The following is a 27,867-nucleotide window of genomic DNA, read 5'->3' as shown; positions in this document are numbered from 1 at the left end:
ATTCAAATCATATTCAGTTTGCAGATCTGAAACTTCTTTCTAATAATGTCAGCAATTTGACATTGGGTATTTCAGGTAGCTGTTGCTTTATATAAAAAAAAGTAATTATTCAGACAGCGCTATCTCTGAATATTATAGTGTCAGCGTGATCACCATTGATGCTGACAACAAAATCATTCTGCTTCGTATCCTTTGGATTACATAGCACAGGAAATCCAGGAACTGTCTTATCAAAGTTCTCCATGGTAATTTTGTAGCACCCTTTGGAAGAGCAGCTTATCACAGAGACAAATTGTTGATTGAGTTTGATTTCCTCCGGAATATATGAGGTTCTCTTTTGGCAAGTCTCTCCTGTACCTTCTTGTTCTGCTGACAGAAAAATTACTATCTCGTAGTAGGCTGGCATCTTTCCTTGAATCAGTGGATAAAGAGGGCTCTTTTGATTGATGGTGTGGTAGAACATAAGTGGAAAGACAAGGTATGGACACTCGTTTGAGTTCAAATGGTCGATGCGGAAGTCAATATTTGTTTGATGAAGGTGTTGGTTCTTGTACTCTTGGTATAGAATGGCAGTTACTTTAACACACGTTAATGGACTTGGCCATATGTTGGCTACTCTAAACATCACGCATGGCTCACCTTCATGGTGTCCAACAGTAGCAAAGTAACTGAATTTAATTGCAGTTGCTCTAAGTTTTGGTCTGGCAATCTTTGCCACAAAGGCACCTGTAAAAATCAACATCATGTAAGTAAACTTTCTGGAAGAATTATTTTAAGTGCGAGACATTAGCATATTAGTTTAGTTTAGAGATACAGCACTGAAACAGGCCCTTCGGCCCACCGAGTCTGTGCCGACCATCAACCACCCACTTATACTAATCCTACACTAATCCCATATCCCTACCACATCCCCACCTGTCCCTATATTTCCCTACCACCTACCTATACTAGGGGCAATTTATAATGGCCAATTAACCTATCAACCTGCAAGTCTTTGGCATGTGGGAGGAAACCGGAGCACCCGGAGGAAACCCACGCAGACACAGGGAGAACTTTCAAACTCCACACAGGCAGTACCCAGAATTGAACCCGGGTCGCTGGAGCTGTGAGGCTGCGGTGCTAACCACTGCGCCACTGTGGTGTTAAAGGATATTAAACATCATGACCCCAATCATCTGTGTACCATCCTTCTATAAACAGTCTAATGGATGTCCCAGGGCATATCTTGATATAAAGTGACTATGCTACCAATCAATAGCTTTAAAACTATTTAAAATGAAAGTCAGATATATAAGACACTGTAAAACGCTCCTTTTTTCATTGTTTAAATCTGTTATATTCTAATTTATAAGCCCTTAAATGTCCTTGTTGCATTTCCAGAATTCTTTAAATGGTTTGGTAGCTGCAGATAATTATTGAGACTGCCCCAAAATCTACCAAGCTTGTATAATAAAATTCAGGGAAGTATTTCTCTTGAATCCTACTCTTTTAAGGAATAAATACCTGTAATTAAAGCTTCCACCATAAGTCCCAGCAACATTTGGACAGCTAGGAGCGCAATGGCCGCTGGGCAATCACCATCAGGATACATGGTTCCGTAACCAATTGTAAGTTGAGTTTCCAGTGAAAACGAGAAGGCTGCTGTGAAGCTGTCAATATATTTCACACAGATGGTATGGTTTTCTGGTGGATTGTTGTGATCTAGCACATCTAAATCACCATTAATATATGCCAATAAATACCAAAAGCAGGCAAAGAAGAGCCAGTGAGCAACAAAAGCTCCTGAGAAAGTCAGTAACATCCAGCGCCATCTCATTTCCACCAAGATCGACCAGATATCTTTTAGGTATACAATGCTTTTTCCAGCGAGGGCCTCTATCTTGAGATTGTTGTGCCCATCCTTAGTGACGATTCTTCTATACTGCGGGACTATAAGTGGCGCAGCGTCTTTTTGGTCACTATCGTTGAAAACGATGCCCATTATTTGCTCCCCAGCTGGGTTAGCTGTTGAACATATTGTCAGAATGTTAGTGCTTGCAACCAGTGGAGGCTTAATTGCATCTTCATTATCTATATTTGTCTTTTAGCAATTACTTATCATGTGTTGTGGATTTGCAGGATTACTTAGTTACCTATTAACTGATGAAATAACTTAAATCTTTATTATGTAAGTGACTCCATCCTAAAAGGTAGATTTCGTGCACTCTTTCAGTTTCTATTGGTTTGGTAATTTTGATGGGGCAGGGGCTTGCATCTCCCTGGAATTCTCATTGCATTCTTTTAAGAAAAAGTGCATGTATGAGGAAGGAAGTTAATTAATGGAAAGCCAGTTAATTTTCTACAGTGGCATTTTGATATGTTTGGGAAGGTATTGTGGTTGTCAGGTGTTCAGATTGAGTGAAATTTTTCAAATTTTTGCTGATCCTTTTTGTACGCACCAGTTTGACACTAAATCTGTGGCATTTCAAACGCACCGTAGAGAGGTGTAACAGTAATTCAGTGTCGGATATAGATGGTACGCCAAGATTTAAGTGAAGTGTGAGAAGTGAAAATATATTGTACAGCCTAGTTTGCAGATGGTTATGCCTTTCCTTAATTCATCTAGTCAGGATCTGATTTGGAAGTATTGTAATTCTCTGTAAAATTAATAAACATGTTCACTTAGCAAAGTATTTTTTGATTTACAGTTGTCACTTCCATTGACTAGTAGGTTAAGAACCTGACTGGCGACTTTTCTTAAACCTGCAAGCCTTGTTTTTTATTCACTAAAGTAGCCACAGTGCTCAAACTTATTTGCTTTGTGGATTGTTAAGACCAGTTTAATGGTTGATTTCAGAATTACATCTCCTTGTTGACTTAGTTGGTAGACAATTAGCCTCCTTTATTCAGTTTTAAATATCAGCAATGTTTCTTGGATCTCTGATAATTCAGCTTTTCTTATATACGTTCAGTGATAGAGTTATAATGCGGGTAGTAGATTAGAGGGCTCCATATGGCTCAAATTAGAGAAAAGCTGTAAGGTGAACTTTTTAATTCTAGTTGCAGGACTCAATATGTAGCTCCTTGATCTAAAATTGTATCCTGAATTTTTGTGGATTGCTTGCAGTTTCACTGTGCTATGAGGTTGGCAAGACTTGGTGTCAATCTTGTGGTTAATACTGAAATTTTCTTTCCTTCAATTTGGAGAAGTGCATGGAAAGTCTTTTTTGATTTAGATTCCTGATTATAGCAAACATTTTTAGGTTAGCTTAATAAAATTGACGATTTGATTTGTTTGCCTCTTCAAGACGGATCATATTGGAGAAAAATGATACATTTGCAATTATAAGTTTAACAGTTTCATATATTGTAAAATTGTGGCTCGAATGTTGATATGTGCAAAAAATGTTCAGTCCATTGAAGTATGTTTGTTTATAAACTGAAAGATCAATTATTGTCCTAAATGAAATTTTCTCATGTTTACTTTGTGAACTGCAGGAGGCTTGCTTTGAATAATGATGCACATACAATTCATGTGGCCGCTTAATATACCCAAGTGCAGTTTCAGGTTTTTAGCTGAGTAGTTTTTTTACTTCCTGGTCAGATGTGTTTTATTGAAAACTATCAACCAGTGTCATGAAATTGCATAATTGAATCAAATTGACTTTAAAGATATCATATAACCAATTAAAGTTAGTATGTAGTAAATTGATCGTGCTGTGATTTTGAATGTGGGTGCAAGATAATGCAATGCATTCAAAATTAAAAACTGAAGTTTTTACACGGAATTAAAGCCAGAAGTTTGTTTTAAAAGTTACTTAAATGTTTCTTTTGTATATAACATTTCACAGAATGTTATAATCTAGCTGTAAATATGAATTCTTGAGGCTTAAATTTGCATTTAAGGCTTATAAATTGTATGAAATCTTCAAACTGACATTTTAAGATCTCCAAAAATTGATTTTTATTAACATGGTATCTTAGAGATTTGTGCAGGCAAATGATTAAGTCTGTTAGTTTGTGCCATGCAGTCTTATAAAATGAGATATACATGAATAAGTTAACATTTTACAATATCAGGCACTTACCAGAAAATGGAAGTTTTACAGGTTTCTTCTTGCTGTTTGTAAGTTTGGGCTGCTGCTTTACGGATGAATACGAATATGTTTATTGCAGTGGAAACTGAAGCTAAGGCTTGTGGGTACACTCTTATGTGGTAAATTTATTATAGAGTTACACGGGTTAGTAATGTGGGTATGTACACTATGATCTGTTGCTTCCTTTTAAAACTAATAAGGTTAGTCATTTTGCCTACAGGTGGCCAATTAAAAGATCTCAAATAGAGAGACTTGTCAGGTTCTATTTATGGTGTTAGATGGTTCACGTAAATGTTCATTGGAGAATTATGTCAAACTTCCACCACCACCCCACTCTCTTGCTCCCCCACTGCCCAGAGCAATGTAGGATCCTGATTACTTTTGGTAAAATGTGTTCCCAACAGAGGCAGGTGACCTTTTCCAGCTACTGTTAGCATTTATTATCTTGACTAAGTAGCATTTAGGGGAATGGCATGCCTGCAGTTCAAGAAAAATGGTTGGTAAAATTTGATGGGTTAGGGCATGCAGCCTCTCACACAAGTCAATTACTAAGGGACACTGTCAAACTTAATTCCCTGTCCGCCTTCCTTGTTGTTCAACCATGCCTCCTGACTGCAATTATGGAGCAGTAGTGATAGCTGTCGAGAAATTGGAATCCTGGATTACTCTGTTCCACTAACTGGAATAGCTGTGATGTATAAGCAGTCAGTAAAGGGAGGGAAAAAGTATATGTGCAATAAATAAGCTATATGGGGATCTGTATAACTATTAAATTAAAGTTAAATATTAATTACCATTTTTTGTAGAATATTGTGTACCTTACGGTAGTGAGCACTACTCTGAACTATTAACTTGGATCTAATCTCAACAGAATTTGGGCCAGAGTTGCAGCAATTAATGCAGTTGCTGTGTTGTCTGGTCATGGCTGCCTCTGGGCCATATCACTTGAGATGAGCTGGCAATCTTCATACACCACTAAGGTAGGAAGGCTGTGCAGCTGGTTTTGTTCTCGGTTTGTGAAGCCTCTGAAGCTTTAGCTGTGAGGAACTGGAGCATCGGAAGCACTATTTGGTGGTAAAAGTGCTGTTTCAGAAGTAACATGTCAGGTGGTAGCTGCTCATTTAATAATGGAAAATCCTATCGAGAAGTCACATCGCAGAATGGTAGAAATGGTGGCATTCACACATGGATTCTGTGTTGTATTTCATTAATTCGTTATACAAAGAAAAGACTTGCACTTTACAGTTCCTTTCACAACCTCTGGTTATCCCAAAATGCTTTACAGCCAGAGAGACGCTTTACAAGTTTAATCACTGTTCTGATGTAAGGACCACAGCAGCCAATTTGTGCATCGCAATCTCTCTCAAACAGCAATGAAATAAATAACTAGACAATTCCTTTATACATATAGCAAAAGAGTGATAGTTCTAAGTCTGACTAGTTTTAACTCATAGCCCCTTGAAGCTTACCTGCTACGTTTGTTAGTCTACTTGGTCAGTAGTTACCAAGTTTATCCCTTTCCCAAACAGGAGTGTTAAAATGCCGACTTGCTAATTCTCTGACACAACGTACATATCCAAGGATGTTGAATTGTGCTTAGAGCATCTGATGTTTCCTCTCTGACTTCCTTCAACATTCCAGGATTTGCGCTACCAAGGTCTGGTGTCTTTTCCGCTTTGAGTTACCACTTTTAAAATGCTAAATTTATCCTATTGAATTGCCCACCTTCCCCTTGCATCATTCCCATTGTCGCATTCTTCTTTGAAAACTGAGGAAAATAACTTCAGTGTTGAATAGTGATGGTATTAATTGAAATATGGTACTAGTGAAGGCGTCACAGGGCCTTCTGGCTGCTCAATAGCTACACAAAGTTGAGAAGAAGTTAGGTTAGCAGGGACTAGGTTCAGCCTTGTAAGTAGCCTGTACTTGTGGCAGTAAGCTTAATTGGCTGCCTAAGGCACATGGGGTAGATAGAAAGCTGGTATTAGTAGATCAGCCACATCTTGAGACACGCTGCCGATTTCGCGCCCCCCCCCCCCACAGAACACCGCCACATTGTGCTCCAGTAGGGTGTATAACGAGTGGCTGATCTGCAACAGCAAGTTTGCCATCCAGTGTTGGAAATTAAAATTAAAATATACCTCTTATGCTTTCTTAGGCAATGCTACTAAATCCATCTGGTTTTTATTGCTTTTATTGTCCCCATGGGAATTGTTCCAATATTTCATTGAAGCCCACAATTTCCATGCTTTGTATGATCACAACAAAGACGAGGAAGAACAAAGTAAGGATGATTCTCATAAAATAGTGGCCGTACAAAACTCCCATCACTTGACCCTGCTTTTTTCTTTATCCTGCCATAGTGAATCTGTTCCGCCAGAAGCTTTGATCAAAATTCCACGATGTGAGTTTGTCCTTTATAAAACATAATATCCTCCAGTTCTCCTGTTTGGAAACTATACAATTATAAACTGAAATACTATTTCCCTTGGTGTAAAGATTAATGACTTGGCTGGCCAGTGGGTTAGCTGAGACTGATGAGAACTAAGAATTCAGAAATTCTGTCTGACCCTTTGTTTTGTATGGCTGGCATATTGAGATTTGATCTCTAATAAATAACTTTCAGATTTGGCACCTGCATGTTTGGAATTTTTGGGTCTGGTGCATGAGCTAACTTGTATCACAGCTTTGAACAATATCTGCAATAAGGCACAGGAAGATTTGAGGAGGGGAAAACAAAGCTGTTTAAATAGCCAATGATTCTTGTGATTCTAACTTGCTTAGATAAGATACCTTTAAGTTGGCAAAGTGTATATCTTCATTCAAAATATGTTTGCTATTTCACACAAAGTTGAGTAATACATATAATTTAAGTGGAAAACTGCTATAGCAAAAATAATCCAGTTTTGTTTTTTTTTGTATTGAAAGGCACTCTAAAATCTATGCTGAACTTGCTTTGTGTGTGCAAATTTCTTGGTTCAATCAAAACAAGCACTTGCTTGAAGGAAGCATTGCTTACAAGCCTATAGTAAGCCTGTAAAATGTTTTTGTTTTCTGTCACTGTCTAAGTGTTCACTGATAATTTGGATTTTTGACCCTTGCACTTTAGTCCTCATTACAATCTTTTGTTTAGAATTCTAGCTTATATTGGTTGCAACATGCATTGGAAGAGTGTACTTTAACCTTAAACTTAAGAATAACAACAGCATTCTATTCAACTTTTCTTTGAATGCAGTGGGTTGGATTAATACAATGGGCCATAATTCGGTATAGTACGGCATCTATTGGCCATTAGTTAGATTTATCCCATCAGCCTTCGGTTCCAGCCTTTTGCTCGCAAAGTTGCTGGAAGTGTGAGCTGACAACAGTGCAGTGAGCAAAAAGGGCGACTGACACGTTATCTGCTTAATCAATGAGATGTAAGCGTTGGGAAATAGACACAGGAAGGACTGAGAAGGAGGGTGAATTCAATGTCAAATCAGATCCAGAAATCAAAATAGAGAGGGAAAGAAAGATTGAGAGAGAAAAAAGACAAGAAAAGTGAGGAAAAAATGTAATATTTAAAATTTGACTTTTTTAAAAATAAAAGCTCCCTGAAAAATTCAAAACCTGAAGGAATGAGACTTCACACTTGCAATAGCTTAAAAATTGCAGCAGTTAACTGTTCAAGTTGTTGAAAGGATACTTAGTTTGGAGTGACCTGGATTGACTTTCTGTGGCAAGATACAGCAGGTTCATTTTTTTAAAAAAAAAGGGCAGGCTGAGGATGAGCTGCTGCTTTCACTAAACAAATGGCAGAACAGCGCATCACAAACAGCTTTCGGATATTGACACTTAATTGCACATCTGCTCCTTGCCTGATGTTGCTGTACTATTTACTCATAGGTAACAGTGCCATTATCCTTACCATTTTAACAGTGGTATGTGGTTCGTTTTGTCATTTCTTCATAACGTAGGAATGTCTAGACAAAATAAGACCATCTAGTTCATCTACCATCCTGTAGTCACAAACAGTAATAGTGAAGTTGTTGGTCATTCATGAAAATCAATCTTTATCATTTAGTCTGCAGCAGGTCAGAAATTATGTAAGGGAAACCCCGTTGGCGGAGACCTTTGGAAGCCACAGATCCAAAGTCACTTGACCTTCCAAGCATGCTAGGTTTATCACATTCCATGTCTGAAATTACGTACTGTACCCAACAATATTTTTTGAATGATTCAAATGAAAATTCCAATTTCTATCAATGTGAACTGCTTCCAACTAGGGACCTGTTCCATGGGTTAAACACTCACTGAAATACTATTTATGCAGATTAGTTTTAAGTTGAACTGCAGGCCATGTCCTTTGGTTCTGCTGTCCTGGACCAGTTGCAATAGCTGATCATGGCCTCCACTATCCATTTTAAATACACTAAAAACAGCAATAAATCACCTTTTTTCCAGTCGGAACATGCCTAGTTTACATAATCTGATAATGCAATTCCTCCATTCCCTCTGATCTGTTATCTTTTCAGTAGCTGTAATATCCTTTTTGTACTGTGGCAAACAGCAACTGCACACTATATTTTAAGTGTGGTTGAGGCACTATGGGGAAAATTGGTAAATTGAGAGAGTTGTGTGTTAGCGGATGATAAACCAGAAGATTTTTTGATCTTGTCTCCATTCCTGACCTCTGGGCATACGTGAACAGCACCCTTTAAAATGTTAGTGCAATCAAACACCACTGAGTAGTAAATCTGTGAGCAAGTGTAGAAGAGAGATGGTTACCACTGCCCTGTCAACTGCCTGCCAAGGCATACTGCAAGACATGTCATTGTTCTGTACAGTGGACACTGAACCTTGCCCACTGTACATTGTGAATGACAAAATATTGTAACTCAGGGACAGTATTTGTTACTGAGTCACCTATCAATCATTGCTTTGTTAAACTTGTATTAACCACATAAACATCATTGGCCAGTTACTATTAGCAAAAGAAGGATCCCATCTAAATAAAATCTTAAGTTTTGCATTTAAATAGGCTGTATAAACATCTTATTTTTCTTGCATATAGGGAGACCAACTTTTGAAGAAATGGGATCTTCATCAACAAGGAAGCATGAATTCACCCGTTCAGAGAGTGAGAACTGGAGGATCTACAGAGATGAACAGAATGGTGAGGATGACGATGGAGGTTGGCGTTTAGCAGGGCCTCGGCGGGAAGGTGACAGATGGCAGCCTCATAGTCCAGGTGTGGGAGCTGAATAAGTTTCTTGGCAACTCTTTAGCCTGGTATCTGTCAAGCTGTACTTACTACATAATGTAGAAGGTGCACCATGGATTCTGACTTTACCCCAATTGGGAGATGGGGGTGAAATAGTGGCATAGAAGAAACCTAAGGGCATAATGAATGAATAAATGTAAAGGTAGCATTTTAAAATGTTTTAACACAAACTTTATTAAAGCAGCAACTTGGGTAAAGGTGGTATGTCAGGTGATAAGGCACCACAAAGTTGCACTTAATTGAAATTGCACTATAGGTGGTGCTGTTATGTCACAAGGCAGGTTAGCGGCAATGGAGCTGAGGAAATGTTAAGTGATGTCCTGTAGTATTAAACTATAGGTTTAATTCTGCATGCAGTTGTTAACTTTTACCACTTGATGGCTCTGCACCAATTCCTTTGCTTTTCCACAGATGCTTTATATCTGGAGTGATTGTTTCAAGATCTCACTTTTTAAAAAAAGATCGAGCCCCTGGTTGCATGCCTGCAGCACAGCTTCTTGTGGAATGTAGCCTATTTTTGAATATCTATCTGCAGCCTGTTGAAACTTGGGTCATTTGCCTGTGAAACTGTGGAAGTATTGGCCCATTTGGCAAGTAGGGATCAGAAATCTTCTATAACGCAGCCTGCAGAAAACCAAAGGAAGTGGACAACTTGTACCCATGTGAACTGGCAGCAGGGAGCAGTATTTAGCTGAGCTGTGAACTGTCAGCCCAGCTGTGGGGACTGATATGCTATTTTGGTTTGCCAGCTAAGAAATCAGGTTGAATATCAATTCTTCTGCGTCATTGGCTGCACAATGGGTAACTAATTGCTGAGGTTATTTTAATGCCTCCTTGCAAGTTCACAGAATGTCTTCTCTTCCCCTCTCTGTACAGCTGAAAATCTTTCCTGGTTGACTTACCCCCCCCCCCCCACCCCCACCTCCTCAAACCCATGCTTGTGCCATCTGTTCCCTCACCCCCCCCCCCCCCCTTGCCTGCCCCACCCCACTTACATTGCCCAATTTCTGCTTCCTATTTGCTTCCTTAACCTTCTACCACCTTCGTTCCTTTATCCTCCTATATCAAACCCTGCAAAACTTGAATACGGAACCTGGTTTTGACTCCCCACGTGTAACGCCACAGGCAGTTGGCTTACAGAAAAACCTTGGACGATGATCTGAATATTGCATAACTAATTTCTACATGCCCAGTGTAAATTGGTCATTTTAAGTTTAGAAATATTGTTGATTCCCTAGACTTAATTTGAACACAAGGTCCAAAAGATTGACTACCATAGAATCATAAAATTATTACGGTACAGAAGGAGGCCATTCGGCCCGTCATGTCCATGCCAGCTCTCTGAGAGCAGCTCGCCTAGTCCCACTCCCCTACCTTTTCCCTGTAGCCCTGCAAATTTTTTCTCTTCAGGTAATTATCCACACTCTTTGAAGACCTTGATTGAATCTGCCCCCACCACACTGTCAAGCCGTGCATTCCGGATCCTAACCACATTCTGCGTTACAACCATATTAGAGCATAAAATGGTTCATTGGTTGCATTTGTAATGTAAGGGGGAAGTATGAGGTAAAGTAGGAGACATACAGTTCTGGGCAGCTCTTATTTAAAAGAGACCTGAATGACATTGTAAGAGTTGGGAATTGTAACCTGTTTCTTGCTTGGCATTTGTACAGTTATGTCATACATTTGAACAATTGTATCCAATGAAGGCATTTCTAACAGAAAATCTGTGGCAAAAATCAATAAATGTTATAAATATGTTCAGGCAGGGAAATGAGTAAAGAATTGTCAATTACAATTGCCACATGATTTAAATCTTATTTTCAAACATATGAAGCATTTTCAGCCAGGGTTACTGGATAGTGATCAGTAATAGGAAGATTCCTAACTGGAGTACTAAGACTGATTTGTGCCACTGCAACTACCCTGTTGAGATTAACTAGTTCAGCATATAATGGGCATTGAACCTGAGACCTTTATTGGTCTGTGTTTAACGCTCTGTACTATTAATGGCCTTGTTGCTTTTGGGTATTTACACAGTTTTAGTATTACTTTGTGTTCAAACTTTTTCTGAACTTTTTAACATGGGTCATGTTCTACAGGTTGGAGGGAAGCCTTGGAGCGCAGGAGACGGTTTGAATTTGATTACAGAGATAGAGATGATGAGCGAGGTTACAGACGAGTGCGCTCTGGTAGTGGTAGTATGGAAGACGAAAAGGACAGCTTGCCAGAATGGTGTCTAGAGGATGCAGAGGAGGAGATGGGAACATTTGATTCTTCCGGAGCATTTATGTCCTTAAAGGTGACAGTATTTCTAATTTCTTAGATCTCTTAATTTGTGTAAGTCACTTTATATGCTGGAGTTGGTCAAATGGTAGGTAACTATTAACCACTTGTTTGCATATCTATATTTTGTATTAGCATTGGTGTTGGCTTCTATCTAAAGCAGTAGTGATTGAAACCACTGCATCTCAACATTGAATCCAAATCCTACCCACACAAATGATATAAATTACTTCTTGACTATTGAATTCTCAAGTAAAAATAATCAGGGCAGTCTTGGGTAAGCTTGCAATGGCTATATTAAACCCCATTATTTGGTGGAAATTCAGGAGGATGATATGAAGTACCTGTTGCAAAAACAAAATAGACATGGTATGATAGTGTGCTAAGATTGTCTTTTGAGTCTGGAGCTGAGGGATGTTGTCTGCGCAGTGTTTTATTTTTAGTTAACATGCCATTGTTGATTAGGGGTGTTTGTGGCTGAGGCTGAATATCTGTTTCTTATACATCTTTATGTTCAAATATTACAAAATTACTAATGACTGGGCGGTGCAGTGGTTAGCACCGCAGTCTCACAGCTCCAGCGACCCGGGTTCAGTTCTGGGTACTGCCTGTGCAGAGTTTACAAGTTCTCCCTGTGACCGCGTGGGTTTCCTCCGGGTGCTCCGGTTTCCTCCCACATGCCAAAGACATGCAGGTTGATAGGTAAATTGGCCATTGTAAAAATTGCCCCTATTGTAGGTAGGTGGTAGGAGAATTGAGGGAAGATGGGGATGTGAGGAAAAAATGGGATTAATGTAGGATTAGTATAAATGGGTGGTTGATGGTCGGCACGGACTCGGTGGGCCGAAGGGCCTGTTTCGGTGCTGTATGACTCTATATGCTTATGGTAGAGAAAGAAATAACTTTCATTTATATAATGCTTTTTGTGACCTCAGGATGTGCCAAAATACTTCACAACCGATTTACGTACTTTTGATCTGTAGTTACTGTTTAATGAAGGAAAACATGACGGTCAGTTTGTGCAAAGCAAAGTCATAGAAACAACAATGAGATTAAATGACCAAATAATCTGTTTTGGCTATGTTGGTTGAGGGTAAATTTTGACCAGTGTTCCAGAACAACCCTACTCTTCAGATAGTGCCATGGGATTTGTTACGTCCACTTGAATGGGAAGATGGGGCCTCCGAGAACACAGCACTTTCTTAATACTGCACTGAAGTGTCATCCTAGGTTAGGTTCTTAAATCTCTGGAGTAGGACTTGAATCCGCGACCACCTGATAGTTGCGAGAATGCTGCCACTGAGACAAGGCTGATAAAGGTACACTTTGCTAATCTTACTGTCTTGTCTCCTTCCCAACATCTCCTCCCATGGAGGAGATAACTGAAGTATGCTAGAGATGATTTTCTCTGTTGATTACACCATAAATTTCAATTTGTACAGCCTTGAATAATTGAATCTTTGGGGATGTGGGCATCACTGATGAGGTTGACATTTACTACTTATCCCTAGTTGCTGGGAAATTGGTAGTGGGCCATCTTGAACTGATAGCAGTTTGATATGTGCATAATGTGCTAGCCAGCTTCAGAGGGCAGGTAAGCGTCAGCTATGTTGGTGTGGAACTGAAGTCGCTTATACACCAAACTGGGTGAGGATGGTAGGTTTTGTTTCCTAAAGGGCATTAGTGAATCAGTTAGATCTTTACAACAATCTGTTGGTTGAGGGATAAAAGTTATACAGGACACTGGGAGAACGCTGCTGCTTTTCTTTGAATCATGCAATGGGATCTTTTACATTTACCTGAGAGGGAAGATGGGACCTCAGTTTAACATCTCATCCAAAGGTGACACTTCCAATGATGCAGAACTCACTAGAATGTAGGCCTAGATTATGTGCTAAACTCCAGATTGGGACTTGAACCCACAACTTACTTTCTTTGAGAGAAGTGCTGCTACTGAGCTAAGGCTGACACATAAAGGGAGAGTATTCATGTCAGAGGAATTGTATAATACTCTGCATTTTTGAATCTTTCCACTATATAATTCTGCCAAAGTTTCAGTTTCTTGCACTAGTATTAAAAAGTACATTAACTGTTAAAGAAGGTACTTAACTGCACGTTACATTTTTTAAAATGTTTCTGATACTGTTTCGCAGAAAGCTCCCAAGGAGCCTATTCCAGAGGAACAAGAATTGGATTTTAAGCAGATGGAGGATGGAGAAGAGAGATCAAATTCAGAGGACAGCGAAAAAGAAGAAACTAAGGAACCTGATAAGAAAACCAAGAAAGAGGCTGATGAAGGTGTTTTATCAGTCATTCTTCACTCTGCCATTTCTCTCAAATTTGAACTCCATGATTTTATCTGACACAATTATGTAGAGTTACGTAGAATATACAGCACAGAAACAGGCCATTTGGCCCAACCAGTCCATGCTGGCATTTATTCTCCACTCCAGTCTCCTCCTATCTTTCCTTATCTAACTCTATCAGCATAACCCTCTATTCCTTTCTCCTTCATATTTCTATCTAACCTCCCCTTAAATGCAACTGTACTATTCGCCTCAACTACTCCCTGTAGCAAGAGTTCCACATTCTCGCCACTCTCTGGGTAAAGAACTTTCTTCTGAATTCCCTATTTGATTTCTTGGTGAATATCTTAAGCTGATGGCTTCTAGTTTTGCGCTTCACAAGTGATAACACTTTGTGCCTAATCTTTCAAAATCTTTCATAAGATTTGTGACCGCTATTAGGCCACCCCTCAGCCTTCTCTTTTCAAGAGAAATGAGATCCAGCCTGTTCATCCTTTCCTGATGCTTATAACCTGGCATTTCTAGTACCATCCCTGTAGATCTTTTTTGCACCCTTTCCAATGCTTCTATCCATTTTATAATATGGCAACCAGAACTCTGTGCAGTTCTGGTAAGTGTGTTCTAAGCAAGGTTTGAAACAAGTTTAGCATAACTTCTCTACTTTTCAACTCTTATTTATTTAGAAATTAACCCTTATGCTTGGTCTGCTTTATGGCCTTAACGCATCGCTACTTTTAGTGAGTCGTGTAATTTCACTGAGATCCCTTTGTTCCTCTACCCCATTTAGATTCATATTTTCCATATTCTGTGTGACTTCCTTATCTTTCTTACCAAAACTTCACTGTTGCGTGTTGAAAGGAATTTGCCAATTATATGCCAGTTCTGCAAGTTTATTATCAAAGTTTATTATAAAGGTTACAATTCTAAAGGGGGTGCAGGAGCAGAGGGACCTAGGTGTATATGTGCATAAGTCATTGAAGGTGGCAGGACAGGTTGAGAGAGCGGTTAATAAAGCATACAGTATCCTGGGCTTTATTAATAGGGGCATAGAGTACAAGAGCAAGAAAGTTATGTTGAACTTGTATAAGACACTAGTTCAGCCTCAGCTGGAGTATTGCGTCTAATTCTGGGCACCGCAATTGAGGAAAGACGTGAGGGCATTGGAGAGTGTACAGAAAATATTCATGAGAATGGTTCCAGGGATGAATTTCAGTTCTGAAGATAGATTGGAGAAGTTAGGACTGTTTTCCTTGGAGATATAGAGGTATTCAAAATCATGAGGGGTCTGTACAGAGTAGATAGAGAGAAACTGTTCCCACTCGTAAAAGGATGGACAATGAGAGGGCACAGATTTAAAGTAGGCTGTGTTTGCTGACAATACAACCACTAGGTGGCACAATACTAGCACGTGCTCAAATGCAGCCTCTTCCACTTAAACGTCACTATCTGCGGCGTTCAGGCAGCTGCCAGGATTAAAGATGGCGCTGCCCAATTTATCACAGAAAACAACCTCAACCCGAAAATCCCCTGAAAGGCTGCCATCGCCGTCTCCATCCCATCCCCAACAGATCCCGCTGCTCCTGCCATCATTTCTTGGATGACGCCTGCTCAACTGTTTTGATTTTTTTTCTGACAGAACTCTGCTATGATACTGCTCTCCGGCCGCTCGCTCCCTCATCCAGCTCTCCAGCCATTCACTCCCCACTTCGCGCGCCAACCGCTCCCCACTCTCCAGTCACTCGCTCCCCCGCCTCCCCCAATCCCGCTCTCCAGCTGCTTGCTCCCTGCGTTGTCCCACCCCACCCGCCCTCCAACTGCTAGCTGTAGGCCGCGCCGCTTCCCTCTTTCTGGCCACTCGCTCCAACGTTGGATTGTTCCCCACCGCTCTGCCCAAAGAAGCAAGTGGGCCGTGAGGGGTGATGGGGCGACGTAGGAGCGAGTGGCCAAGAGCAGGGGAGCGGCGTGGCTAAGAATAGGGGAGCGGCGCGGCCTAGAGTTAGCAGCTGGAGGGAGAGTGGGAGGGGGGGTAGTGGAGGTGGGGGAGAGGGTGGAGGTGGCGGGGGGGGGGGAGCAGTCGGTGGGGGGGAGGGGGTGTGGAGCGAGGAGTCGGAGAGCGAGGTTGGGGTAGGGGAGAGAGACAGTCGCCAGGGGAGAGGCCTGGTGCGAGTGGCCGAGGCGGGTGAGCGGCCTGTGGGCAAGAGAGAGTAACTGAGTGGGGGGAAGCAAGTGGCGGATGATGATTTCCTGCGCATGCGCCAGTTACTCCTGGCAAATGGGAAGCTGCGCATGTGCAGCATCTCACTGAGCACAGGAGACTGTTTGCGCATGTGCACAGATTGTAGCGCTCTAATGATGTCGGCCAGATGCTGCGTTGTCAGGAGTCACTTTGTTTTTTTTCATTCGTTCATGGGATGTGGGCATCGCTGGCCAGGCCAGCATTTATTGCCCATCCCTAATTGCCCTTGAGAAGGTGGTGGTGAGCTGCCTTCCTGAACTGCTGCAGTCCATGTGGGGTAGGTACACCCACAGTGCTGTTAGGAAGGGAGTTCCAGGATTTTGACCCAGCGACAGTGAAGGAACGGCAGTATAGTTCCAAGTCAGGATGGTGTGTGACTTGGAGGGGAACTTGCAGGTGGTCGTGTTCCCATGCATTTGTGGCCCTTGTCCTTCTAATTTGGTAGAGGTCGCGGGTTTGGAAGGTGCTGTCTAAGGAGCCTTGGTGCTTTGCTGCAGTGCATCTTGCAGATGGTACAGAATGCTGAAACTGTGCATTGGTGGTGGAGGAAGTGAATGTTTGTAGATGGTAGATGAGGTGCCAATCAAGCGGGCTGCTTTGTCCGGGATGGTGTTGAGCTTCTTGAGTGTTGTTGGAGCTGCACCCATCCAGGCAAGTGGAGAGCATTCCGTCACACTCCTGACTTGTGCCTTGTAGATGGTGGGCAGGCTTTGGGGAGTCAGGAGATGAGTTACTCGCTGTAGGATTCCTAGCATGTGACCTGCTCTAGTAGCCACGGTATTTATATGGCTACTCCAGTTCAGTTTCTGGTCAGTGGTAGCCCCTAGGATCCCCTAGTGGGGGATTCAGTGATGGTAATGACATTGAATGTCAAGGGGAGATGGTTAGATTCTCTCTTGTTGGAGATGGTCATTGCCTGGCACTTGTGTGGCGCAAATGTTGCTTGCCACTTATCAGCCCAAGCCTGGATATTGTCCAAGTCTTGCTGCATTTCTACACGGACTGCATCAGTATCTGAGGAGTCACGAATGGTGCTGAACATTGTGCAATCATCTGCAAACATCCCCACTTCTGACCTTATGATTGAAGGAAGGTCATTGATGAAGTAGCTGAAGATGGTTGTGCCTAGGACACTACCCTGAGGAACTCCTGCAGTGATGTCCTGGAGCTCAGATGATTGACCTCCAACAACCACAACCATCTTCCTTTGCACTAGGTATGACTCCGACCAGTGGAGGGTTTTCCCCTGATTCCCATTGACCTCAGTTTTGCTAGTGCTCCTCGATGCTATACTCAGTCAAATGCTGCCTTGATGTCAAGGGCAGTCGCTCTCACCTCACCTCTTGAGTTCAGCTCTTTTGTCCATGTTTGAACCAAGGCTATAATGAGGTCAGGTGCTGAGTGGCTGTGGCGGAACCCAAACTGAGTGTCACTGAGCAGGTTATTGCTAAGCAAATGCTGCTTGATTGCACTGTTGATGACACCTTCCATCACTTTACTGATGATTGGGAGTAGGCGGATGGAGCGGTAATTGGCCGGGTTGGACTTGTCCTGCTTTTTGTGTACAGCACATACCTGGGCAAATTTCCACATTGCAGGGTAGATGCCAGTGTTGTAGCTGTACTGGAACAGCTTGGCTAGAGGCATGGCAAGTTTTGGAATGCAGGTCTTCAGTACTATTGCTAGAATATTGTCAGGACCCATAGCCTTTGCAGTATCCAGTGCCTTCAGTTGTTTCTTGATATCACGCGGAGTAAATTGAATTGGCTGAAGTCTGGCATCTGTGATGCTGGGGACTTCAGGAGGAGGCCGAGATGGATCATCAACTCGGCACTTCTGGCTGAAGATTGTTGCAAATGCTCCAGCCTTATCTTTCGCACTGATGTGTTGGGCTCCCCCATCATTGAGGATGGGGATATTTGTGGAGCCACTCCTCCAGTTAGTTTAGTTTAGTTTAGAGATACAGCACTGAAACAGGCCCTTCGGCCCACCGAGTCTGTGCCGACCATCAACCACCCATTTATACTAATCCTACACGAATCCCATATTCCTACCAAACATCCCCACCGGTCCCTATATATTTCCCTACCACCTACCTGTACTGGGGGCAATTTATAATGGCCAATTAACCTACCAACCTGCAAGTCTTTGGCATGTGGGAGGAAACCGGAGCACCCGGAGGAAACCCACGCAGACACAGGGAGAACTTGCAAACTCCGCACAGGCAGTACCCAGAATCGAACCCGGGTCCCTGGAGCTGTGAGACTGCAGTGCTAACCACTGTGCCGCCCTAGTTGTTTAGTTGTCCACCACCATTCATGGCTGGATGTGACAGGACTGCAGAGCTTAGATCTGATAGTTATGGGATCACTTATCTCTGCCTATTGCATGCTGCATACGCAGTTTGGCATGCAGATAGTCCTGTGTTTAAGCTTCACCAGGTTGACACCTAATTTTGAGGTATGCCTGGTGCTGCACCTAGCATGCCCTCCTGCACTCTTCATTGAACCAGGGTTGGGCTCCTGGTTTGATGGTAATGGTAGAGTGGGGGCTATGCAGGGCCATGAGGTTACGGATTGTGGTTGAGTAGAATTCTGCTGCTGCTGATGGCCCACAGCGCCTCATGGATGCCCAGTTTAGCATTGCTAGATCTATTCGAAATCCATCCCATTTAGCACGGTGATAGTGCCACACAACACGAAGGAGGGTATCCTCAGTGTGAAGGCGGGACTTTGTCTCCACAATGACTGCGCAGTTGTCAGTCCTAGCAATACTGTCACGGGCAGATGCATCTGCGGCAGGCATATTGGTGAGGACGAGGTCAAGTATGTTTTCCCCTCTTGTCGGTTTCCTCACCACTTGTCGCATACCCAGCCTAGCAGATATGTTCTTTAGGACTCGGCCAGCACGTTGCTACCGAGCCACTCTTGGTGATGGACATTGAAGTCCCCCACCCAGAGTACATTCTGTGCCCTTTCCACCCTCAGTGCTTCCTCCAAGTGCTGTTCAACGTGGAGGAGTACTGACTCATCAGCTGAGGGAGTCCATGTTTGACCTGATGCCATAAGACTTCATGGGGTCCAGAGTCGATATTGAGGACTCCCAGGGCAACTCCCTCCCAACTGTATACCACTGTGCCGTCACCTCTGCTGGGTCTGTCCTGCCGGTGGGACAGGACTTACCCGGGAATGGTGGTGGCAGTGTCTGGGACATAGTCAGGTATGATTCCGTGAGTATGACTGTCAGGCTGTCTGTGGGACAGCTCTCCCAACTTTGACAGAAGCCCCCAGATGTTAGTAAGGAGGACTTTGCAGGGTCGGCAGGACTGGGTTTGCCGTTTCCAGTGCTTAGGTCGATGCTGGGTGGTCAGTCTGGTTTCATTTCTTTTTATTGACTTCGTAGCGGTTAAGTACAACTGAGTGGCTTGCTAGGCCATTTCAGAGGGCATGTAAGAGTTAACCATATTGCTGTGGGTCTGGAGTCACATGTCGGCCAGACCAGGTAAGGACAGCAGATTTCCTTCCCTAAAGGACATTAGTGAACCAGATGGGGGTTTACAACAATCGACAGTGGTGTCATGGCCAGATTTATTAATTGAATTCAAATTCCATCTTCTGCTGTGGTGGGATTTGAACCCATATCCCCAGAGCAATGCCCTGCGTCTCTGGATTACTAGTCCAGTGACTATACCACTAGGCCACCGCCTCCCTTTGTTTAAAGTATTTAATAAGAGAATCAAAAGTGACATGAGAGGGAAAAACTTTTTCATGCAGTGAGTGGTTAAAGTCTGGAATGGGCTGCCTGAGAACATGGTGGAGGCAGGTTCAATTGAAGCATTCAAAAGGGAATTAGACAGTTATATGAAAAAGAAGAATGTGCAGGGCTATGGGGAGAAGGCAGAGGAATGGAACTGAGGGAATTGCTCTTTCAGAAACAGGTGCAGACACGATGGATTGAATGGCCTCCTGCGCTGTAGCGATTCTGTGATGAATGTTTTTTTGATGGGTGTAACTAAGGGAACTGTAATGCCTTCAGCTGCAGAGTAATAGGAAGGGCATGGCTTATTCTCCATTACCCATGAGATTTTTTCAATTTTTTTTCTTGACAATTTTAATTGTTACGTTTTCTGCTTTCCTTCTACACCTTCCCCCAAAGACATTGGTTTCTTGCTGGAATAGTTTCACACATGACCTCAGATGACTGACCTTTGCATAGCAACCAAGGCTGATTCCATCTTTAAGCAACATCCACACGTGCACGCTTCCAGTAGGGGTCTCTGAGGTGCTGAGGCCAATTGGCCTGCAACTCTGCCCAATGTAAGTTAACTTGGCACAGACTGCATTGAACCTTGCACATCTGTATGCCCAAGCAAGTCACTGAATAATTTTTCTGAATAATGACTCTGTACTATATTCCATTTCACCAGTGAAAGACCCGAATATTAAAGTCTATTTATCTTAGTAAGCCGAATGCACCTACCAGAAGCTGGGTAAAAAGTGATATTGGGCAAACCTTAAATAAATCATCAGAGAGTACATGGTGTAGGAAGCTGGAAAAGGGGAAGAACCCTGAATATTTTTTAAATTACTTGCCAAATTTGGACTAATTGTGCAATCTTGTCCATTACTTGTTGAGCTGATCTGTATTTATGATATTTATAGAAACAAATAAAACACAAGAACCCGAAGACGTTTCCTGTACAACTCCATCCCCTCCTCCTTCAGAACCTCAGATACCAGTGGTTCCCAGCCCACCCAAAAAGGAAGAAAGCAAACCAGAAAAAACTGACAAAACTAAGGATGCACAACAAAGGAGATCTGGCAGTGATGGTACGAATTTATGTAAAATACATCACTAACTAAAGCTTTGAAGTATTGAAACATGGTGTTCATCCTGGTATTCTGACCTTTAAAGAGACCATCACTCTGATAGAGTACTTGAAATTATTCCTTTTTTCTCATCTCGTCCCATAATTGTGTGAGAGCACATCCCTCATTTCTAAAGCTATTCGTTACCAAGTATATAAGTACTACAGTGGAGACCTACCATATCAGGAAGAAACCTGCTCTGAGCAGGTCCTTTTTAAGCCAGCTATCATAAACCTGGGCAGGAATTGGTAACAAATTTAAAAATCTGAGATATAAAAAAATAGATTTTTTTTTCTAAAAGTCATGAATGCCATATATATGCATTTCTTAGTTCTATACTGGACAGATATGTGGTGGCAGTCTTTATAATTTGGACTCAACAGATTTAAGGGTTTAGTACTCTACAGTCATCAACAATTTGAAACTTATCTGTTTTGCTCACATTTTGCAAGATTCTCCACATTTCCAAATTACAAGGTGGGACATGCAAATTTTAACTTCATGGCAGCTTGTTTGATGCTTTATTGCCTGTTTTATTGGAGACAAAAAAAAACTGTTTTTCATTCTGCATCTTAGGGGCGGCGCAGTGGTTAGCACCGCAGCCTCACAGCTCCAGCGACCCGGGTTCAATTCTGGGTACTGCCTGTGTGGAGTTTGCAAGTTCTCCCTGTGTCTCCGTGGGTTTCCTCCGGGTGCTCCGGTTTCCTCCCACATGCCAAAGACTTGCAGGTTGATAGGTAAATTGGCCATTATAAAAAATTGCCCCTAGTATAGGTAGGTGGTAGGGAAATATAGGGACAGGTGGGGATGTGGTAGGAAAATGGAATCAGTGTAGGATTAGTATAAATGGATGGTTGGTCGGCACAGACTCGGTGGGCCGAAGGGCCTGTTTCAGTGCTGTATCAATAAATAAATCTTGCGCATACCATGTTTTTATTCATTTTATTTCCCTGTTTTGTACAATTGTCCTAACACTGCACTTTTGCAGTCAGACGATACCCACTGAAGCATAAGAATTGCTTTCGAGCCTTCTAATTTCCCACTCCATCCTCCCAGATCTCTGCATTTTATCATGGTTGAATATAAACAACAAAATATTTGCTGCTTCTTGAAGTTCTTTGCAAATAGGGAGTGTGACTTTTGTTTTCAGAAATGTGAACTGATTGTTAATTGTCCAAAACAGGAGCGTTAAAAGAACTAGTGCTGAATGCTGTTTTTTTAACAAGCATACTCTTGTAATCAAAACAGTCAATCTATCTGGAATAGTAATTCGTAGCAGTCGATCATTTTGCTTGTTGGTTGAGCATGTGATTATTTGACTCTTTTAAAAAAAAAATGAATTGATGCCTTAACTTGGTGCAATGCTATTGGGTTCGCTTGAAGAATGAGTCACTTGCAACATTATATTGATCTCCAACAGCTTAGTCATAAATACGCAACTTTTAGAAAGTTGGTTGTAATCAACCTGTGGGATATTTTGTAACAACCTAAGTGAAAAATGTATATTCAAATCTAAAATTTAGAACATTTTTATTTTACTGAGAAATGAAATGGCCTTGTTTGAGTTTAATTATTTTGGGCTTGTGTACCAGTGATGGATACCTCAGCCCCTTCTCATCAGAAATCTTCAGTTCCGTCTTGTGATAGCACAACTGCTGCTGCTACTACAACTGCAGTGTCTCCCTCATCTACAGTTCCAACAATTGCAAACCGGAACATATCTCAGGATAATGATGATGATGAAGGGCTAAAACATCTTGAGCAGGTACGCAGTGGGAACAGTTAATTATGAAATTATTCTCTCAATTTCCATAATCATTCATAAAAATCTGTATCCAAATTGAATTACTGTTTCTTTTGAACATCCCATGTTGTAACTGAGCCAGATTCATTCAATTTTCAATACAGTAACATTGGGGAATAGTAGAAATGTATCATCTTTACATATTGCTGCAACTTCTCTAATGTACCTTATATTGCAGCTGTGAGCCTGGAAAAAAAGGTCTACAATGAAATGCATAATTATTGATTGGCTTGGCATTTAAAAGTGAACTGCTGAAAGTGAAAAACCAAATGGCATATATGAGAGAAAAACAGCAAATGCTGGAAATGCTCAGCAGGTCTAGCAGCATTTGTGGAAAGAAACAGAATTAGCATTTAAAGTTGATGGTTTTTCATCAGAACTATATGGGTATCTGAGGGTTTTTGGTGAAACATAGTGCAAGCAGTTGAGATTTTTGAACAAGCAAAAGTATGCATGCCTATTTAGGAAATTGAAACTGAACTCTTTTCTAGGTAAAGGTCACTATTTTACATAATGAGAATATCTCTCCCATTCAGGAAGCTGAGAAGATGGTAGCATCTTTGCAGGATAATGCCCTAGATGAAGAAAAACTGTCAACTCAAATTCAGGATAAACGCACTAAAGCTGCCACCTTGCCGTTGTCCCATGATGCTGCAATGAAGTGGTTTTATAAAGATCCACAAGGAGAAATACAAGGTATTCACTGGAAATCACATAAGATTACAATTTACCAGGTTTAAATATGACATAACTTGCATTGTAGTGGTGATCTGCCCAAGGGGCAGGTCCTCTGTTCATTTCTCCATGCCTCAGGGTCCTATGCCTTCCTCTTCAGTTGCTCGTAAGAGCCTCCTTTTTTAACATCCATGAGCAATCAGACGAGGGCAAAGTACATGTGATGGTTTCCCGTCGACTTCCTCATGCACACTTTAAAGAAAACACAAGTCCTCTTCCCGAAGAGTCCTCCGCCAGTAAGCAGCTGCTGTCCCTCGAGGTTCTAGCACTTTCACCATCACCACTGAAAATTCGCTGGTTACACTGTTGGCAATGACCCGTATCCCTGAGCGTGGGACCCATACCTGGGCCTGGCATGACTTGCAAGAGAACAGGGACGACCACTCCGAAGTTTCAAATGAATCTGCTACCCTAACTTGCATTGCCCTACTTATATCGGCAGTTGTTTGGAAATGCCAACAAATAAATTTCGAGTCACTTGTCGCAGTTAGTCTTAAAAACACGATCTTGCATTCACTACGTCTTAAAACTGTATGATTGTTTTCATAAATTAGTAGTCGCATTTCTGTGGCATTGCATGTGGGGAGTCTAAGCCAAGTATTATCTTCAAATGAAATGGGAATAAAGAATGGGTAATTGCTGCAAGCATGCAGCCATAATTTAGTCTGCTATTTTAAAGTCATCCATTCTGTCCTTATTTTCCTGTTTCCATTATAAGTTGCTACGGAAAATGCCGATATAAACATTTCACACTTAAACCCCCATGCTAGTGATGTGCAGGGCTGCAGCCCAACATATGTAGTTTCCCTATTAAATATGGACGTTAAGTTTATAATGCCAAAAGTTGATGCGAAGTGTGCGCAGACTCAAAGTTTTTAATGTTACTTGTTGATCTTTTGTGACATTACACACAGCGTTGGAAGACCAAGTTTAGTATTCAGCTGATGAAGTCATAAGGGAATAATTGGACCACGGTACGCAGACATGATTCAATCCCAATTCTGAAGTCATACATCCTGTCCTCATATCTTTTAATCTATTCCTATGTCACATTGGCAGTTTCCATTTTAATTGTAAATTTGCCAAGCTTATAATTACACCCTCCTGCAAAGGCCTGCTCGGGTCTGGAAAACAAAACCCGACCCGACCATAGTGCACTCACTGTACCTACCACTTTTGGATGGATGGAATGGAAGGAAGCTGCAGCATGAGCGCGATGACGTCAGAGACGTTCACTTGCTCACTGCGCAGATTCTGAGTCCGGATGCACGTTTCCCTCCTTGACGTCCCAGATTCCCAGCTTAGGCAGGCATTTCAAATTTTGACACTTACTTATTCAACCTCCCTTTTCCTCCCAGCAGAGCAAAAGGTAGTACCGTGTGTGTCCAACCCGAGCCCAGAAGAGCAACCCGACCCGAACCTGACACATGTCGTCGGGTTCGGGTCAAGTAGCAGGCCTTTACCCTCCTGTCATTGGTGTTTGAGCCATAGGAGTAGGTAGGTTGGTTGGCATCCATCCATCTACGAAAGATGATGGGCATGCACAAACAATCCATTTGGGTGGGGTGTCTTCTCTTGGTGCACCTTTGCTGATGGCTGTGAAGGCCAATCCTTGGGATGCAGGTTCTGACGCAAGTGCTGCATGGTAACCTGCCAAGTGACGATGTGAGTTGTTTTCGACATTGGAGCTTGTTACCAAACTGCTGTAGCAACTGGTTGTCTTGGTAGTGCATGCTGGTCCACAGGATGTGTCGCCATTTCCCTCTTTTGCCAGCTAGTGACTCCCAGGTGCAATAGTTGACACTTATGGCCTTGACGTCAAGTATTTAAGCATCCTTGAAGTGGAGCTTTGGGCGCCCCACTGGTCGTCTGGCCCCAGCTACCTCACCATACAGAAGATCCTTGGGTATGCAACCATCTTCCATCCTGTGGATATGTAGGGGGAAAGGAATAATGTTTGAGAGAGCCAAGGATATGGGTGTGGAAGATAGAATATGGATATGTGGGAAGCTGCCTGCAATCATCCATTCATCCACGCCATTTTATTTTGGTCAGTCCATAGTGATATTCTGAAGTTATTTGAAACCAGGCTAAGGTGTGAAAACAGTGGGAGGTTATGCAGCGAGTGCACGATCTTGTGAAAGAATTTGCTGCTGTTTTACAACAACATTGTAAAATGCACACAAAATATTTGAATTAAACTTATTTAGGACAAATAATATTTTGGGCCTTACCATATGTGTTCATGATATTTAATTCAATTAGTTTGCAAGAATAAGTTTAGTCTGCGTTTAGAAACGGAAAGTGATTTCTCTTTTATGATTAAAACATGACAAATACAATGTTTGAAACTTTTTTGTCTAGTTAATTATAACAGGAGTTAAATGGGGGCAATTAATGGTGGCTTGCTTCAAAAATATTTTTTAAATGGACTTATGTTGGGCAAAGGCCTCTGAACTTAATGCACTTATTGGAAACGAGTGTAAACAATGTAAACAGGTGCTTAATCCATATATTTTTTCACAAGCCTGCACATTTGCATCTTTAAAAACTCAATTTTATTTTCAAATTTGCCTTCTAGGTTTTTTCAAATAATTGAGATGTTTGAGCTAGCAGTTAAAGAAAATATGTCCCCCAGTTCTGCTGACTGGTGCTCGTGCATCCTAGAAAATAAGGTGCACTGCATATGCTGAGACTCCATTGTCCAAATTTAGCTCACAGCATTACAGCTCTGGGCAAGAATATTTTCTTCAAGCCCAGGATTTTTGGAAGAAGCTGAGACCTTCAGTTATAACTGACATAATGGATAAAAGGCATCTCTTGTGGATTAATTTAATTATTGTGAAATTTGTTTTTTTCGTTCATTCAATCTTGTACATTAGAAATTTCAGTTACCGAGGGGGAGGGGGAGTGGGTTTCTGGCAGGTGAAAAAATTAGAAAAACATTTTGAGAGAACTGTTGAACCCAGTGACTGGGTTATGCAATGAGAGTGATGAGTTTAAATAGGCTGAACTCTTCCAAAGAAATCCAACATTTTTAAGGTGGTAGGAAAACAGGAGTTGGAGTACAGTAGTTAACATTGCAAAGATTTCAACATCGGTGCAGTGAAAAGGAAGGATGTGTGAAGCAACATGTTTTTAGCTTGGGAGAGAAGAAAGTTGAAAGAAACAATGATTAACAGTAGAGCAAAGCCTGGTTACGGAAATGAAGTTTTAGTATAAAAATCCTTCTGTTATAATTCCTAATCAGCTCCAAGTCATTTTAAGTGAACTGACTCTCCACTGCCTCCTAATTGACTCTCCTAATATACTGCTCTCTTTTTGTGTGGTAAGTTAAAATGATCAACTATTGTGGCTGAATTAAGTCAGAGCAGGTTTGCCTCAGCATACCAGTAGAACATGATATGGAAGCAGAAGATTGCAAGAGCTGGTGGGACAGTATTATAACAAAAGTTGCAAATGGGAAAATCACTTAACTAATATATCCAGGATAATCAGTTAGTCTTGTTGACAAATGGTTGTTAATTTAAATTGGTTCTAACAAAATATACAAAAATGATTGGAACAAAAAAAGAGAGTTTTGAGATGAGAGAAATTACCTGTTGGATAACCAACTTTTTCTTGTATCCATTCCAGGAGTGCAAGGAGGTATCAGAGCTCCCCAGGTATTGAATTTGAATTCCAAAATTCCATGCCTCAAAATCATCAGATTCTGGATGTTGCTATATCATTCTTAGCATGCATTCCTGTTGAATCTGAGGTTTTGGTGTATGCTGGTTTTTAATTGCAGTGCAGTGTTAATGTAGCATACCTTAGGTGTTGACCCAACTCAAAAGTGCAAATACAAGGGGCAGTTGTTTCTCTTATAGGAAGACCACGTAGAAGAGGTTTCTTTCCACCAGTAGCAAATTAATTGGTTTCAGGATAAAATAGATCATAAACCCCACCAAAAGTAAACTTCTCAAAATGAATTGTGAAGGCCTACTGGGCTGTCATTTACATTGCAGATTGGGAACTACAGGAAAAAGCTCGAGTCCAGTGACAGTCCATCAAATTGTCACTGATCACTCTTCAGTGCCGTATTCTAGCTATGTACTGAGTGCATGCACAGAGCTCTTACTTGCCAACATTATAACAATATGCACAGAGCTTTGACTTCAACATCAGAATATAGACAACGATCTGACGTCCCCAACTTTATATTGATAGGAGTAAAATTATAGCTTTCCCCTCACACCTAATGTACTCTCTAAGCTGCACACGTGCTCAGTTGTGCAGGAATTATGAAAGTGC

The 27,867-nt window shown here is 41.6% G+C and overlaps 2 protein-coding genes across 5 annotated transcripts in view; one reads left to right on the top strand and one right to left on the bottom strand.

Annotated features, from left to right (window-relative positions):
* gigyf2 (GRB10 interacting GYF protein 2) overlaps positions 1 to 27,867 on the top strand; it is a 146,133-nt gene that overhangs the window by 55,908 nt on the left and 62,358 nt on the right. For 3 of the 4 annotated variants that reach the window (XR_010975956.1, XM_068042063.1, XM_068042065.1), the window contains 6 exons: positions 9,130 to 9,306; positions 11,442 to 11,641; positions 13,779 to 13,923; positions 20,829 to 20,996; positions 22,628 to 22,800; positions 23,376 to 23,535. Coding sequence is in view for 3 of the 4 variants with exons in the window: in XM_068042063.1 (XP_067898164.1) it covers positions 9,130 to 9,306; positions 11,442 to 11,641; positions 13,779 to 13,923; positions 20,829 to 20,996; positions 22,628 to 22,800; positions 23,376 to 23,535 (1,023 nt within the window). In the remaining variant the exon portion in view is untranslated. The remainder of the gene's footprint in view (positions 1 to 9,129; positions 9,307 to 11,441; positions 11,642 to 13,778; positions 13,924 to 20,828; positions 20,997 to 22,627; positions 22,801 to 23,375; positions 23,536 to 27,867) is intronic. The other variant, XM_068042064.1, reaches the window with a different exon arrangement.
* kcnj13 (potassium inwardly rectifying channel subfamily J member 13) lies at positions 110 to 8,930 on the bottom strand. Its single transcript, XM_068041733.1, has 5 exons — positions 8,844 to 8,930; positions 6,647 to 6,775; positions 4,068 to 4,122; positions 1,504 to 2,004; positions 110 to 726 (listed from the first exon to the last, which is right to left on the bottom strand). The coding sequence occupies exons 1-5, from the start codon at positions 8,928 to 8,930 to the stop codon at positions 110 to 112; spliced, it is 1,389 nt and encodes a 462-aa protein (XP_067897834.1).

This window comes from Heterodontus francisci, chromosome 11, assembly GCF_036365525.1.
Source record: "Heterodontus francisci isolate sHetFra1 chromosome 11, sHetFra1.hap1, whole genome shotgun sequence".
NCBI classification, from domain to species: Eukaryota; Metazoa; Chordata; class Chondrichthyes; order Heterodontiformes; family Heterodontidae; genus Heterodontus; species Heterodontus francisci.
This window is presented reverse-complemented; position numbering and strand designations above follow the sequence as displayed.

Coding starts and splice junctions, on each gene's coding strand:
- kcnj13 (XM_068041733.1), bottom strand. CDS start 8,930: ATGTACAGTGGGCAAGGTTCAGTGTCCACTGTACAGAACAATGACATG. Junction 4,123..6,646: donor CCAGCCATACAAAACAAAGG/GTCAGACAGAAT, acceptor TCATCCGTAAAG/CAGCAGCCCAAACTTACAAA. Junction 2,005..4,067: donor TGTAAAACTTCCATTTTCTG/GTAAGTGCCTGA, acceptor TATGTTCAACAG/CTAACCCAGCTGGGGAGCAA.